The 16,781-nt window shown below is 38.6% G+C and overlaps 1 protein-coding gene across 3 annotated transcripts in view; it reads right to left on the minus strand.

Moving 5' to 3' along the window:
- The window catches only part of CERT1 (ceramide transporter 1), a 76,225-nt gene that overhangs the window by 14,131 nt on the left and 45,313 nt on the right, over nucleotides 1-16,781 (minus strand). For 2 of the 3 annotated variants that reach the window (XR_014491463.1, XM_083354741.1), the window contains exons 8-14: nucleotides 14,346-14,438; nucleotides 6,647-6,733; nucleotides 5,807-5,899; nucleotides 5,185-5,259; nucleotides 4,020-4,115; nucleotides 2,426-2,558; nucleotides 2,144-2,214 (exon numbers count right to left, since the gene is read on the minus strand). Coding sequence is in view for 2 of the 3 variants with exons in the window: in XM_083354741.1 (XP_083210867.1) it covers nucleotides 2,144-2,214; nucleotides 2,426-2,558; nucleotides 4,020-4,115; nucleotides 5,185-5,259; nucleotides 5,807-5,899; nucleotides 6,647-6,733; nucleotides 14,346-14,438 (648 nt within the window). In the remaining variant the exon portion in view is untranslated. The remainder of the gene's footprint in view (nucleotides 1-2,143; nucleotides 2,215-2,425; nucleotides 2,559-4,019; nucleotides 4,116-5,184; nucleotides 5,260-5,806; nucleotides 5,900-6,646; nucleotides 6,734-14,345; nucleotides 14,439-16,781) is intronic. The other variant, XM_083354742.1, reaches the window with a different exon arrangement.

Below are 16,781 nucleotides of genomic sequence, written 5' to 3' on the forward strand. Positions count from 1 at the left end.
AGAGCAGAGGCGCTGCGCAGCTCGGAGCAACCCAGGCTTCGGGGGGGGGGCTCATCCTTCAGCCGCCCAAGCTCTCAGCTCAGGCGGCCTCGGAGAGCTCAACCCCTACCTGGGGCCTCACCCCCTCCTCTTCTCCCGAGGAGGGGGCTTCAAATCCATCTAAACAGCTGATCGGCGCTGTTTACGATGGAAAAACACAGCTGCGGAGCGGGCAGCCCGAAAACGGCTGTCTTCGGCGTCGCGTCGCCACCGGAAGTCCGGATTAGATTTTATAATAGTGTTTCTGCATTACATCCAAGCAAGGATAATTAATAATAGTAATTGCCATCTTTTATCACATCCAGCTATGCAGAATGTGATGCTATTCAGAATTGCAAAAATAATTGTATGCTTATTATTAAAGAAGTCAACTGTGAACAAGGTGAACTACACCCAAGACTAGAAATAAGAGACAGGATGAAAGAGAATTTTTCCACAAGCTCCTACCCACACTTTTGTAGAGCATTGGTCCATTACAATCCAAATAGGACAAAGTGCCCAAACTATAAGCAAAACGAGTATTTGGACACCAATCTAAGTATTGGAGAAGTAAAGATACAATCTTTAGTTTCCCCAAATCATCTGCTGCAAACCTCAAAAAAAAATAATGATAAGGACAATTTTATTACATACAACATGGGTATGAACTGATCAATGCAATACAAAAATAAAAAAAATGTGTGGAGACTACTTTCAAGAGGTAATTATTTGGGTTCTGCTTCTCATATTTTATTTTCCTTCTAACTTTTCCATCTTCACAGCTATACTTGTGTGTGTGTGTGTGTGTGTGTGTGTGTGTGCGCGCGCACGCATGCGTATACGTGTGTGTGTGTGTCTGTGTGTGTGTGTGTGTATTAACCACAATATTCCTCTCTTACAATGATATCCATGCATCTGATGAAGTAAATTATGCCATAGCCAGAATGGTGTAGTAAATAGCAAGTTAGACTTTACACAGCCAGTTACTGGATGACTTGGCATCATCATTTTTTGTCTGCTCACCCTAATTCTCATATTTGTTGGGACAATAATATAAAGGAATATGTATACATATAATCCTCAAGGTACGACCATAATTGAGACCAAAATTTAGGTTAAGCAAGATAGTTGTTAAGTGAGTCATGCCCAATTTTACTATGTATCACAGTAGTTATTAAGTGAATCAAGCAGTCATTAAGCAAAATCACCTTCCCCCATTGACTTTGCTTATCAGAAGCTGGGTGGGAAGGTTGCAAGTGGCACTCACATGACCCTGAGATGTTACAACCATTGTAAATACCATCTTGTTGCCAAGTGCCCAAATTTGATGGCAAATCGGTGTTTTAAAATAATGTTGTAACTTTGAATGATCACTAAATGAATGGTTGTAAATTGAGGACTACCTGTACAGTACTAGGTACCTTAAGCTGCAGGTTAAAAGATGAGGATGCAGATAAATTCATCAAAAATACGTAAATAAATAAATGAAAACAATTTTAATACACTATTTAATATAATGCAAGAAAACAACCAAGCTCAGAGAGCACAAATTCATTTCAACCCTGAGTTACAACTATTCTCCTTTGTCGATACAGTAAGATTGTGTTTTTACTGCAAAATCAGTTACCCTTCAAGATAAAGACAATTTGTAGCTTGGTCTTAGCATTAATTTGGCTTGCAATGTAACATGATAATTAGGGCAACATTTTAGAAATAATTTTTAAATCATGATTTAGGAAATGGTTTTCTTCCTGTTACCCACTCACAGATTCATAGCATCTGGGGAAGGATGGAATCTGGGAACTTTGGAATACAAAGCTTATATTCCGTTATTGAGCTATAGTCTCTCCTCAAGTATTATTGCACTTGCTTCTCTAAAAACAAGTAAGATCTGAATTACTTGGAACAAAAATACATGAGCAAGATTAAAGAAACTTCTAATCAAAATTTGCAAAACAATAGAAGACATCAATCTTTAACTCTATTTTTTTCCTGATAAGTCAGGTAATGTTCTAACAGGAAAAACCAGTTCAGATAAGATAGAAATTTATAACCTTTAGGTTGATTTCTTTCTTCATAGCACTTACAGTACTTTGAAGTGTTATGAAACATTGCTAAGTATTACCTTATGTGTTTGGTAGATGATAATTGCATTATCAGATAGAGTTTCGACAACACGGAAATTTTCAATGGTTGCTAAAGAGAAGACAAAAAATAATAATTAAATTACAGCAATCATACCTTCACATATCAGTTAGAACGACATTACTTAAATCTCTGTCCTCTGAATGAGTTAGAAATGCAAGTCCTAGAATTTCCAGACATGTTAGCTGAAAATGAGGAACTGGACTAAGTGGGTGTCAGTTGAACAGCAACAAATACAAATAAACAAACTACTTTTACTTACTTTCCCAATCATTGCGAACATCAACATTCCAAAAGTAATGGCAGACCTCATGTCCTGTTACTCCTTTGACTGCATGTGTGGCCTTCAGTGGATCTAGAACAAGGCCATTTTCTTCTACCTCCCTCCTGTACACCTTTGAATAAATGTAAAATATTTTAAAACTTTTTTATATTCTAAATTCACTTTTGAAATTGGTACAGACAATCCTGGATTATTTATTTATTTATTTATTTTTGGGACTTATATGCCGCCCTATCTCCCGAAGGACTCAGGGTGGCTAACAACAATAAAATACAGCAATACAAAAGTTAAAAAGAATTAAATTAACAGCCCCAATAAAATAAATTAAAATTAAAATTAAAATTCAAACAACATTTTAAAATCCCTCTCGTCAGTCCAGGTCAGCCTGATGGAAAAGGAATGTTTTAAGGCCGTGGCAAAAGTACCGGAGATCCGGGGCCATCCGGAGCTCAAGGGGAAGTTGGTTCCATAGGGCTGACGCTCCCACAGAGAAGGCCCTCCCCCTGGGGGTCGCCGGCCGACATTGTTTAGCCGACGGCACCCTGAGGAGGCTCTCTCTGTGTGAGCGTACTGGGCGATGGGAGGTCGTTCCCGGCAGCAGACGGTCCTGCAAATATCCCGGGCCTAGGCCATGTAGGGCTTTAAAGGTAAGTACCAGCACCTTAGTAAAATTACAGTAGAAATGCCATTCATTTAAATATAGAACACAAGAAATGACTTGGCTCTTATCATATTCTGGCTTTTTTCCCCTCACATTTATGCCTCTAGGATATTCACAAGTTGGGGATGGATATATATAAGCTGTCCCTCTATTGTTCCTCTGTTACTGGCCTCTGTAGACATGCTACCCCCCCCCAGCTCCCCATGATGAAGATAACTGAATTTTTAAAGCCAGTAGGCCCTGAAAGACCTGTCTTCAGTTAATATATTTAGTTCCTTTAACCCTATCCAAGGAAGTGGCCATCACATCTACTGATAATTAATTTCACAGATTAATTATGCACTGTACAAAGAAATGCTTCCTTTTGTTTTAACATTTTATTAGATTATATAATAAAATACAAAAATACAAAAGCAAGTAATAGGACACAGCGGGGAGAGAAATGAAATGCTTCATTTTGTTCATTTTAAATATTTCTCCAATCAACTTTATAAATTATAATATTTTGATAGGAGAAAAACTTTATTTTTTCCATTCTATGTAAGATTTCATTCAGTTCAATCATGTCTCTACTTCATATCCTTTCTTTAAGTTCCAAAGTTCCAAACATTCCAGCCTTTTCTAATACAGAACGAGTTTGAGTTCTCTGAGAATTTTTGGAATATTTTTGTACTTTTCTAGTAATGTCATAGTTTTTCAAGTCTGTAGACTAGAACTGTAATCACTATTTTAGATAGAGAGAAAGAAAGTAATATGCATTCTAAATAGCAAAAACAAATAGCAGCTTAAAGGTTGAACCAAATCCAATTTCAATCTTTTTATTGAATTAACAGCCTCAGGGAAATTAGCAACTCTTTGACTAAATTATTATTCATTTTAACATATTTCTAAAATATGAAATATTCTGCATACCTTCATTTCACCTTCTTCAACTACTAGTTGCCAGTTAGCATCACCCCCCACATCCTGTAACGAATATGTCATGTGGTTCTGCACCATCTCTTCCACCTTTCAAAACAAAACAGGAATAAATTAAAAATACATTTATGGAAGTATTTTTAGCTCTTCTGTAGCCTGAAGATAATCACATGATTGCCTGGAATGTGCCATTAAACAAATCATTGTATAAATAAATATATAAGTAAAACGACAGTGCAAAAATATATTATCAACAAGAAACAGACTTGGGCAACGAACTTTCATAATCGGGCAAGCAAGCAAGCAAGCACAAATACATGGGATTTAAACAAAAGTGTCTCTTAATCACTAGACATTAATTTTTTTGTTCTGTCCCTTTAGAAAACAATTTATGCTAATATGATTTCTGGATATATTTAAACAGACTTAAATTGACATATTAAGTATACGTAAATTTAAAAGTAAACATTCAAACTGGGTCTAAGTTGGAAATATGTTCCCATTATTGTTAGGAACATTTGCCAAACTATTTCAAATTACCAGTAATCAATGTGTTTATCAATATATAGTCTTTGCTGCAATTCTTTAAAAAAAATAACAAATTTGAGAAATCTTCTCCAACTTGGAAGTAATTAAAAATGTTGGGCATATGACAAACATTGGACAAGAGTGAAAAAAGATGAGTGTTACTCTGTACCAATGTAACTTGCTCATGATATGATCAAAAAGTCAAATGAAAATTCACGTAGTAGATCTCTAACTCAAAGTACATAAAAGTTGGATCATCAAAATCTTGAATTAATATGAATAAACTTTGTCTTGACAAAATTAACTAGGCAGGTTGAAAAATTAAACTTTCTTAATTTTGTACAATGTGTGAGAAATTGTACGTTACTTAAATCACAAGTATTGATTTTTACAGAATGGAATAAAACACATTTGGAATGTCTTGGATTGATATGCAACAAAACTTTTTCACAATCGTATTTATCTTCTTCCTACTCACTACTAGAAGACACAGTTTTACCCTACAGTTTATGTGCATTTTGTTTAAAACAAGCGTAAATGGTTAACATAACAAGAAGAAAAGAAGTGACCATGAAGGTGAAACGCAACAAGACGACATGGTAAAGCCACTCTGCATGTAGAAATACAGTACCTGGGAGCTGAATCTGTGATCATCAGAGGTACTGACTAGATCAATGGAAGACATGGAAGAAGAGCGACTATAGGGCTAACAGAGACAGACAAAGAAAAACCAAGTAATCAGAACAAAGGCACAACAGAGCATTTTGTACCAACTTCCACGCACAAGATTATGAAGAAGAAACAAAAGCACCATAAGCAGCAAGTACAGCAGCAAATGCTGATTCATGCACCTATTATGTATTATACTCCAAACACTGCTCAGTAAAGAATTCTTTCTCAGAATACTAAATATTATTGCCTAGGTTTGGTATACAAGATGTGTTCACTAATTCATAATAAACCATTCTTTAACAGAGTGAAAAATGAAAGCTTGCAGAAATCTAGGAAAATAAAAGTCCTCCTTATTACAGTTTAGTTCAACTTAATTTTGAAGCATGCATGATTAGCGAAAAACATTTCTCAAGTTCATCAATGCAGCCAAAGTAATTTTTCTTCTAGCAGATAGTACAGCAGTTTGAATGGCTTTATTCATACATAATAGGATCTTTACATATTTCATAACCATCATATATTGTGTTAATTGGAACACAGAACTGATTCAACTTTCAGGTCACATTTTGGAAGCATCTTACCTTTTGGACAAATCTATGATTCCCCACACCAGAAAAAGCATCACTAGGTGGCAAGGAAGATGGCCAGTGCAATCTGACTTTTTCACTTTGGGACTATAAGAACAAATGCATATACAAATATATTTATTATCCTAGAATTTTGGATGTACCATGAAAACATTAAATAATTTGAAAAATAATTCTCAGTGGTAGGAACATCTTCTAAGTTAAGAACACAAAGCCTTGAACATAATTCTTGCATAACACCAAACAGCAATTGTCTCTTACTTTAAAGTAGACATTTTTTAAAAAAAATAATACAAAATACTTATAAAAGTAATAAAGGCAGGATTAAACAAACAAACAAATGTGCTCCTATTCATTCTGAATTCCATGAACTGTATGCTGTAGATCAGACATGTCAAACACAAGGCCCGGGGGCCGGATCCGGCCCGCGAAGTGGTTTCATGCGGCCCGCGAAGCCATCCTGGAAACAGTGAGGGAACGGCCCCCACTGCCTTGGCCCTGGCCCAGAGACCCTCTTTCTGCCAGAGACCCTCAGATCTGTCCCACTCCTGCCCAGGCCCCCATAGGCACCCTTGATGCGAACGATGTAGAGCTGGCCACGCCCACCCAGTAGGCCATACGCACTCTAGCCACGCCCACCCAGTAGGCCACGCCCATCCAGGCCACACCCACCCGGCCCCCTGAGGGCAACCGCAATGCTGATGCGGCCCTCAATGAAATTGAGTTTGACACCCCTGCTGTAGATGGTATTTATTACAGTATGTGTATTTTAAAAGGAGCCATGATATAACACAGCAACACAGTTCTGCCTAGAACTTCATATACTAATATTACCTGTTCTTCTATTTTGTCTTGCCGATCTAGAGCAGCTTCAACAGCATCAAAGAATTCTTCTTCATTAATCAAACTGTTGGGACCTTCCTACAGCAAAAATCAATAGAAAGTAAACTCAGTAGCAGGTGCAAAATTAAGACAGCTCAAAAGTCTATTGCAATTAAATAAAAATACTGCACCAAGTTTATTTGGACCTGCTTATATTGTTATTTTTAGATACTTTATCAATTTGAAAAGAATATGGGGCTTTATTATTTTGTAATAATATTAAAAATATCTGAATCAACATTATAAAATCCTGTACACAATTGACATCCTTTGACTTATAGCTTATATAGGCAAACAGAAAAGAACTGACTAGAATTTGACAGGTAAACATTACATAAATATATAAATAAATACATCTATGAGTTTTGAAAATTAAAAAGCAGGCTATGATCATCAAGACTAGAACAGGCCATATTACTTTCAATGAAATTACTAAAATATGCTTAACTTTTATTCCTATAAAAATAGTTTAGCAATTATCTCTGCACAGTGCACACTTGCCCAGACTATTTAGAACCAACTATGGCAGGGGTCCCTAACCTGTGGGCTGCAGCTCGGTATCAGTCCGTGACCTGTTGGCCACCAGGTTGTGGGAATGGCTGGTGATTGCACGCACATATGCAAGCAACCTCCCCACTTGCGTTAGTACTGCCATTCTGGTGCTAGTGGCCCTGTTTGCGTGTGCATGGGGCACTAACACTGCCGCCAGCACCATGCAGGCACTAGTGGCCAATTTGCACATGTGCACAAGTGCGCATGGCCCATTTGTGCATGGGCACTAGCGCTGTGTGTCTATCCACACATGCGCATACATTTTCCCAGTTTACAATGCAACAATGTAGTATTTAGTATTTATTAAATTTGTATACCGCCCTTCTCCCGAAGGACTCAGTATACAATAAAACACTATAAGAATACAAATTATCAGCTATCACTGAAATAATCTATTAACCACTTCCAGTGTGATGTTCCCCCATTGGAACCTCAGGCCAACTGGCAAAACCAAGTCTTCAAGCTCTTGTGGAAGGTTATTCTCTCCCAGGGGGCAAAATGTTCCAAAGGGCATCAAAGATGGCAGAGAAAGCTCTTCTGGACCCTGCCAGGTGGAATTCCTTGGTCAATGGGTCTGCAGCATGTCTCCTCTGCTGGTACAGGTGGGATGAGCCAATCTCAGTGGGATGAGATGGTTGCTCAAGTAACCTGGACCCATGCCATGAATGGCTATTATCCTTGCCTGCAACACATACAACCTTTGCTCCTTTCATTTAGGATAACAAAGGTGATGAACAAGATTCATCCCTAAAAGCATTCATCAAAACTGTCTCTAGGGAAAAAATTTTCCCCTTTACCTGCTTACCCATGCAGGCATTAAATAAGATCATGAAGGATGTTAATGCCAGGCTTCCATGGTATGGAAACCTGCTTGGCACAAAAAGAAAGCCAGAGTTAGACTTAATTTTTTTTTCTTCTTTTATCTATAACGGAAGAACCTAAAATTTTACTTAATGGGTCAAGGGGAGACTTTAAAAGATATTATTTGATTTAATATTTAGGATTTAGACTTACAAGGGAAATTAAAATTAGCTATTAGAATATAGTTTTGACTTATAATATGGAAGTTACATTGAGACAATAAAGGATACTTTATTAGTAATATTACAAATAGAATATATCTGTGAAATTTATTTGTGAAATAAAATAAGAATGTATTTAACTAAGCAATATGTGTATTTTAGATATGATAACTATTATGTAATGAAATAGGGGAAATTTGGGTTACCTGAAAGTTAAATACTATGGATCTTAAAGGCTAAATTGGAGCACTGTAATTGAAAATTGGTAAAATCTTAAAAACAGCACATTTATTTATTTATTTATTTATTATTTTTAATCCCATTTATATCCCGCCCTTCTCCGAAGATTCAGGGCGGCTTACAATTTAAGCACAAACCAATGTGCTTAGCAATAGCCTTCATTCTATGTATATGCCTGCTTATTAGGGCTTTCGCCCCCCCCAAACGGCATTATTACAAAGTCAGCTTATTGCCCCCAACAATCTGGGTCCTCATTTTACCTACCTCGGAAGGATGGAAGGCTGAGTCAACCTTGAGCCTGGTGGGATGCGAACCTGCACTAATTGCAGGCAGCTGGTGTTACTTAAGGAGGCATTAGCCCACTGCTCCACCAAGGCATGATAACTATAAGTAAAAATATTTTGATAAATATCTTAACTGATTGTGTTATAACTAGAAATGTATTAACTTGATTGTGACATAGTAATTATGGGACACCTTTTCATGGATTACTGCCTTGTCATGGCGAAGGGGCTTGCGTAATTCAATGAAGCTATGAGCTATGCCATGCAGGGCCACCCAAGATGGACAGGTCATAGCAGAGAGTTCTGACAAAACGTGATCCACTGGAGAAGGAAATGGCAACCCACTCCAGTATCTTTGCCATGAAATCCCCATGGACAGTACCAAAAGGAAAAAAGATATGACGCTGGAAGATGAGCCCCTCAGGTCGGAAGGCGTCCAATATGCTACTGGGGAAAAGCAGAGGGCTAGTACTAGTAGCGTCAGAAAGAATGAAGCGACTGGGCCAAAGCCGAAAGGACGCTCAGCTGTGGATGTATCTGGTGGTGAAAGGAAAGTCTGATGCTGTAAAGATTTTTTCTCCATAGGAACCTGGAATGTAAGATCCATGAATCAAGGAAAGTTGGACGTGGTCAAACAAGAGATGACAAGACTGAACATCGACATCATAGGAATCAGCGAACTAAAATGGACAGGAATGGGTGAATTTAATTCAGATGACCATCAGGTATACTACTGCGGGCAAGAATCCCTCAGAAGAAATGGAGTAGCCTTCATAGTCAATAAAAGAGTAGGAAAAGCAATACTGGGATACAATCCTCAAAATGACATAATGATCTCAGTTCGAATCCAAGGCAAACCATTCAATATCATAGTAGTCCAGGTCTATGCCCCAACCACTGGTGCTGAAGAGGATGAAATTGACCAGTTCTATGAAGTCCTACAGCACCTTATAGAACTAACACCAAAAAATGATGTCCTTATCATCATGGGGGATTGGTATGCTAAAGTAGGAAGCCAAAAGATAACCGGAATAACAGGCAAGTTTGGCCTTGGAGTACAAAATGAAGCAGGGCACAAGCTGACAGAATTTTGTCAAGAGAATACGATGGTCATAGCAAACACTCTTTTCCAACAACCCAAGAGACGGCTCTACACATGGACATTATCAGACGGTCAACACAGAAATCAGATTGACTATGTGCTCTGCAGCCAAAGATGGAGAAGCAATATACAGTCAGTAAAAACAAGACCAGGAGCTGACTGTGGTTCAGACCATGAGCTTCTCATTGCAAAATTTAGGCTTAAACTGAAGAAAGTAGGGAAAAGCACTAGGCCACTCAGGTATGAACTAAATCATATCCCTGACGAATATACAGTAGAGGTGACAAATAGATTTAAGGAATTAAATCTGATAGACAGAGTGCCTGAAGAACTACGGATGGAGGTTCGCAACACTGTACACGAAGTAGCAACCAAAACCATCCCAAAGAAAAAGAAATGCAAGAAAGCAAAATGTCTGTCTGAGGAAGCTTTGCAAATAGCTGAGGAAATGAGGGAAGCGAAAGGCAAGGGAGAAAAAGAAAGTTATACCCAACTGAATGCAGAATTCCAGAGAATAGCTAGAAGAGATAAGAATGCCTTCTTAAATGAACAGTGCAAAGAAATAGAAGAAAACAATAGAATAGGGAGGACTAGAGATCTCTTCAAGAAAACTGGAGAGATGAAGGAAACATTTCATGCAAAAATGGGCATGATTAAGGACCAAAATGGCAGGGACCTAACAGAGGCAGAAGAGATTAAGAAGAGGTGGTAAAATTACACAAAAGAACTATACAAGAACGAGCTTAACGTCCCTGATAACCACAATGAGGTGTTCACTGACCTCGAGCCAGACATCCTAGAATGTGAAGTGAAATGGGCCTTAGGAAAGCTGAGCAACAACAAAGCTAGTGGAGGTGACAGTATTCCAGCTGAGCTATTCAAAATCTTAAAAGACGATGCAGTAAAAGTGCTACACTCAATTTGCCAGCAAATTTGGAAAACTCAACAGTGGCCACAGGATTGGAAAAGATCAGTTTACATTCCAATTCCAAAGAAAGGCAGTGCCAAAGAATGTTCAAACTATCGCACCATTGCACTCATTTCACATGCTAGTAAAGTTATGCTTAAAATCCTACAAGCTAGACTCTAGCAGTATGTGGATCGAGAACTACCAGAAGTACAGGCAGGATTTCGAAGAGGCAGAGGAACTAGAGATCAAATTGCCAACATACGCTGGATCATGGAGAAAGCTAGGGAGTTCCAGAAAAACATCTATTTCTGCTTCATTCACTATGCTAAAGCATTTGATTGTGTGGATCACAACAAACTGTGGCAAGTTCTTAAAGAGATGGGCATACCAGACCATCTTATTTGTCTCTTGAGAAATCTATATGCGGGTCAAGAAGCAACAGTGAGAACTGGACACGGAACCACTGATTGGTTCAAAATTGGGAACGGAGTCTGGCAAGGCTGTATACTGTCGCCCTGCCTGTTTAATTTATATGCAGAGCACATCATGAGAAAGGCAGGGCTAGAAGAATCAAAAGCTGGAATTAAGATTGCCAGAAGAAATATCAACAACCTAAGATATGCAGATGATACCACTCTAATGGCAGAAAGTGAAGAGGAAGTAAAGAGTCTCTTGTTGCAAGTGAAGAAGGAGAGTGCAAAAGTTGGATTGAAACTAAGAAAACCAAGATCATGGCATCCAGCCCTCTCAATTTGTGGCAAATAGATGGGGAAGAAATGGAGGTAGTGACAGATTTTATTTTCCTGGTCTCCCAAGATCACCGCAGACGGGGACTTCAGCCAAGAAATTAAATTCTGGGGAGGAAAGCCATGGCAAATCAAGACAGCACACTAAAAAGCAGAGACATCACCCTGCCAACAAAAGTGCGTATAGTCAAGGCTATGGTCTTCCCAGTTGCAATGTATGGCTGTGAAAGCTGGACCCTAAGAAAGGCTGAGTGCCAAAGAATTGCGGCCTTTGAACTATGGTGCTGGAGAAGACTCCTGCGAGTCCCTTGGACTGTAAGACAATCAAACTGATCAGTCCTAGAAGAGATCAACCCTGACTGCTCTTTAGAATGCCAGATCCTGAAGTTGAAACTCAAATACTTTGGCCACCTAATGAGAAGGAAGGACTCATTGGAGAAGAGCCTAATGATGGGAAAGGTTGAGGGCAAGAGAAGAAGGGGATGACAGAGAATGAGGTGGCTGGATGGAGTCACTGAAGCAGTAGGAGTGAGCCTAAATGGACTCCAGAAGATGGTAGAGGACAGGAAGGCCTGGAGGAACGTTGTCCATGGGGTCTCAATTGGTCAGACATGACTTCGCAACTAACAATAACAACAAAATTATGGGACACAGAGAGGGAATTTTTAGATGATTTAACCTGCGATAGGTACAAATGATTTTGTTACTGGACTATTGATTACCCAATCATCACGTTGCTTTCTAAACATTTTGATATTTTGATGTAAAATTGGAAAAATAATAAAAACTTGTTGTTTTTTTTAAAAAAAAAGAATGTTAATGGTCTTTTCATATTCTCTAATCTAGATTTCTTCTCTTATTGGAAGATACCCATCCATGAATAAAATGCATCAAGATGAGAAGGATTAAATAGAGGTGATGAATATACATGCATATTTTCAATAGCTCAATGAATATCTAAGCATTTACCTAATAGAGTACTTAGGCCTGCAGAAAAAACAATCGCAACTAGCCTGCCTTCCACTGAGGATTTGTATACTGCACAAACCAGAAAGAGGGCTGAGACAATATCTGTAAACCCCTCACATCCTGGACATAAACTATTTCAACTTCTCCCTTCAGGATGCTACTATGAGTACTGCATGCCAAAACAACCAGACACAGGTATTTTCCTCCTGCGCCATCTCTCTGCTGAACATTTAATTCCCACAGCACTGTCTCATCTGTCATCTTCTCATTTTTCCTACTATCTTCTCCTATTAGTTTCTTTTGATTTATCAATTGTTGATAAACTTATGATTAATGATTGTAACTATGTTTATGATCTATGATCTATTACTTGCTGTTGATATGTACACTGTGAGCTTATGCAGCAGAGGCAAATTCTTTGCAGGTCCAATCACATTTGGCCAATAAAGAATTCTGTTCTCCTTTGTTCTGTGCTCTTCTATTCCAATGCTAAAAACATGTTACAAGAAAGGGTAATCCAATCATTAATGAACAAAGTAGAAAGGCAGATTTATCTTCTCTAAACTTTTTGTTCATTTAAATGTTACCTTTATTTATTTGTTAAATTTATTTGCTGCCTATCTTGCTGTGGGGCTACTCTAGGCAGTTTACCTTAACAGTAAAAACAAAGAAATGAAAAGAACTGTAAGCATAATAGTAGCAAAATAACTAAGCAATAAAATAAAGAAGTAAACGATGAAAATACAGTAATATGAGTTTAATGAAGAGAAGGGTGAGGGGTGACATGATAGTGTTCCAATATCTCAGGGGCGTCCACAAAGAAGAGGGAGTCAAGCTATTCTCCAAAGCACCTGAAAGCAGGACAAGAAGCAACGGATGGAAACTAGTCAAGGAGAGAAGCAACCTAGAACTGAGGAGAACCTTTCTGACAGTTAGAACAATTAACCAGTGGAACAACCTGCCTCCAGAAGTGGTGAATGCTCCAACACTGGAAGTTTTTAAGAGGAGACTGGACAGCCATTTGCCTGAAATGGTATAGGGTTCCTGCCTGAGCAGGGGGTTGGACTAGATGACCTGCAAGGTCCCTTCCAACTACTACTACTACTACTTCTACTTCTTCTTCTTCTTATTATTATTATTGATGGGTGGAGGGGAGCAAGGATTGCATGGGGAAAGGTGGGGTTTGCGATCAATGTAGCAGCCTCCTCCAGTGTGGTACTCCCTCATTGGGTCCCTGACCAATTTGCAGATCTTCAGGCTCTTGTGGATAGGAGGATGGGGGCAGATTTCACCCTGGGGAGAGGATGTTCCAAAGAGCGGGCGCTCTTTTTCTGGATCCCAACAGCCAGAGGTTTTTTTTTACTTATGGGATCCGTAGTACCCCTCTCTGCCAGCATGAGTGGGGTGGGCCGGATATAGAAGGACAAGAGTATTTTTAGAGTTACACAGCTAAATCTAACTAAATTCATCAATTATAATGCTCCTTTATATAATTTCATATTTTATCTTATTCAAGTTATTCATAGTGATTATAAAACTGAAAAGTAGAATATATTGCTTCTTATAAAGTGGATTGATAATCTGGAAGAGTTGTATATATTTTAGATATAAAGTATTTAATACAGAGAATACAATGAGAGCACTGGGGGCTCTTACTGATTTTTCACTGTGTACCCAACTCTTGTTTCTGGGTATTCTTAACCCAAAATAAATAATGAACAAACCAATACATGAATGAACTTTTGTTGCTCAATATTTAAGTACCTGTTTAAATCTACCTTTAATGGAAGTATATAGATCCAGGGAACTTGCAGATAAATGCATACCTCATAGTCTGGCCCTCCAAAATGAGATTTTTTTTTTAGTTCTGTCATTGCATTCTTGTATGCTTCTTCTATTCGCCTCCTTTTTTCAACTTCCTGCAAGAATATTAAAAAAGACAGTATGTTTTATTCTTAAACAATTCAATTAGCCTTTTATAAGATACTGCATCACAATATAAAGTATAATAGGTAAGATGCACTCTCTACAGTAAATGATCAGCATAAGGAAATTAAGAAGGAACTTTTGCTTTGGGAGCAATTAGTTTCAGTCTTTAGCTATCTAAAACCCTTAACTAAGTAAAGGTAATATAGCAATGAAAAACAAAGGAGAGAACTCAAAGAAATGTTATACATTTACTGCCTGTTAGAAGTTATTCATTGATTGCCCTTGCCTTCAACCAGAAACCATCAACTGGAGAGGGTTCAAACTATCATTTATTAATTCTAAAGTTACAATAAGTCACTGTACCCAGAAAAGTCAAGAGGAAGACCACAAGGTCACATAGCTCTTGTACAGAGTGTTGGTTAAAGACAATTGGAGTATCTGTATACACTAGCACAGGGGTTCCCAACCAGGGGTGCTTGCACGCCCTGCGGGTGCAAAAACTTGGGTTTAGAAGTTTCAAAGTTATAGTGTGTATGCATAATTTGTTTTGAACTTTTGTAAGGAGTGCAAGAATATATCAGAAGCATTCTAGGGGTGCGGGATATAGAAAAGATTGGGAACCACTGCACTAGCAGATCTCCCAAAGGGAAAGAACTTCTTTACAACTGATAAAGAAACAAGGTAATGCTCTTTGAGCTTGTTTTCTTGTAGAGATTTCATTATCCAAAGTTTGGGTAATGAAAGGTCTGTAACAAAACAACCAAGCTCAGAGAGCACCAGGGATCCCTCATTTCAACCCTGAGCTACAAATATTCTCTTTTATTGGAAACATTGGAGGCACAAAAGAGAGACATGGGCATCTTTTATGGTGTGAAATAATTACACCATTACAGGTTCGCAGGAAGGAAACATAGTAGCTTTGATATATTATGGTAGTTGAACCAAGGTTTTGTTAAAAGGCTGAGCCTGAGTTTACAATGAAAGAAGTGACATAGAAGCACAGGGCATGTATCTTTAAATGCTACGACTTTTAAACGGTGACCTTTATAATCAGTTAGTTGTCACCAGTCATAAATTGCCAAATTATAAAAACCCATACCTAAAAATGCTACATGAGAGATACTACACAGAAAATCCATATGTAAAAAGAAAAAAAAATCCCGTAAGACTACATCTAGATAAATAAGCATATATATGCATTCCAACTTTCGGAATGAAGAAGCTTTTCAATATCATTGCTTTATGTTTGTATTTTTTTAGGTGCAGAAATACAAACAATGCAGGCTTCATGAAAAAATTCTTCAAACTATTTGTCAAGAGATAGGAACACAGAAGCAACAACTGTACAGTAAATGTACCATAGATTCCGGCGTATAAGACTACTTTTTAACCCATGAAAATCTTCTCAAAAGTCAGGGGTCGTCTTATACGCCGCCGGGTGCTGAAACTTTAGGGACAGGGCTGGCTGGAAAACCTGGAGCGGATCTCCCATTTAGTCTGCACAGGGAAAGCGGGACCAATTGGAGTAGAAGCTGCAGTCTGATTTTTTACAGGCTGGGGTCTGGGCTTCTTTCCTTCTAAAGTTGAAGAGCAGCTGTAGGCAGGTGGGGAATGCAAGAGCAATTTGAAAGGCAGGTGGGGAATGCGTAGCAGAGCAGCTGCTTAGCTCTAAGGACACATTTGACTCAGGAACTGGGCGGGCTGGCTGGAAAACCTGGAGCGGATCTCCCATTTGGTCTTTTTTTTTTAATCCCATTTATATCCCACCCTTCTCTGAAGACTCAGGGCGGCTTACAATTTAAAGCACAAATCAATGTGCTTAGCAATAGCCTTCATTCTATGTATATGCCTGCCTATTAGAGCTTTCACCCCCCCCCACAAGCAGCATTATTACAAAGTCAGCTTATTGCTCCCAACAATCTGAGTCCTCATTTTACCTACCTCGGAAGGATGGAAGGCTGACTCAACCTTGAGCCTGGTGGGATGAGAACCTGCACTAATTGCAGGCAGCTGGGGTTACATAAGGCTCTGTGCAGGGAAAGCTTTAGAGTGAATTAGGAAAAGTGAAAAATTGAATTAGGATAATAGGAAACGGTTGCTGGAATTGGGTATGTGTAGTTTAACGAAGAGAAGGGTGAGGGGTGACACGATAGCAGTGATCCAATATTTCAGGGGCTGCCACAAAGAAGAGGGAGCCAAGCTATTCTCCAAAGCACCTGAAAGCAGGACAAGAAGCAATGGATGGAAACTAGTCAAGGAGAGAAGCAACCTAGAACTAAGGAGAAACTTCCTGACAGTTAGAACAATTAACCAGTGGAACAACCTGCCTCCAG

Source organism: Vipera ursinii (genome assembly GCF_947247035.1).
Source record: "Vipera ursinii genome assembly, chromosome: 2".
Taxonomy (NCBI): Eukaryota; Metazoa; Chordata; class Lepidosauria; order Squamata; family Viperidae; genus Vipera; species Vipera ursinii.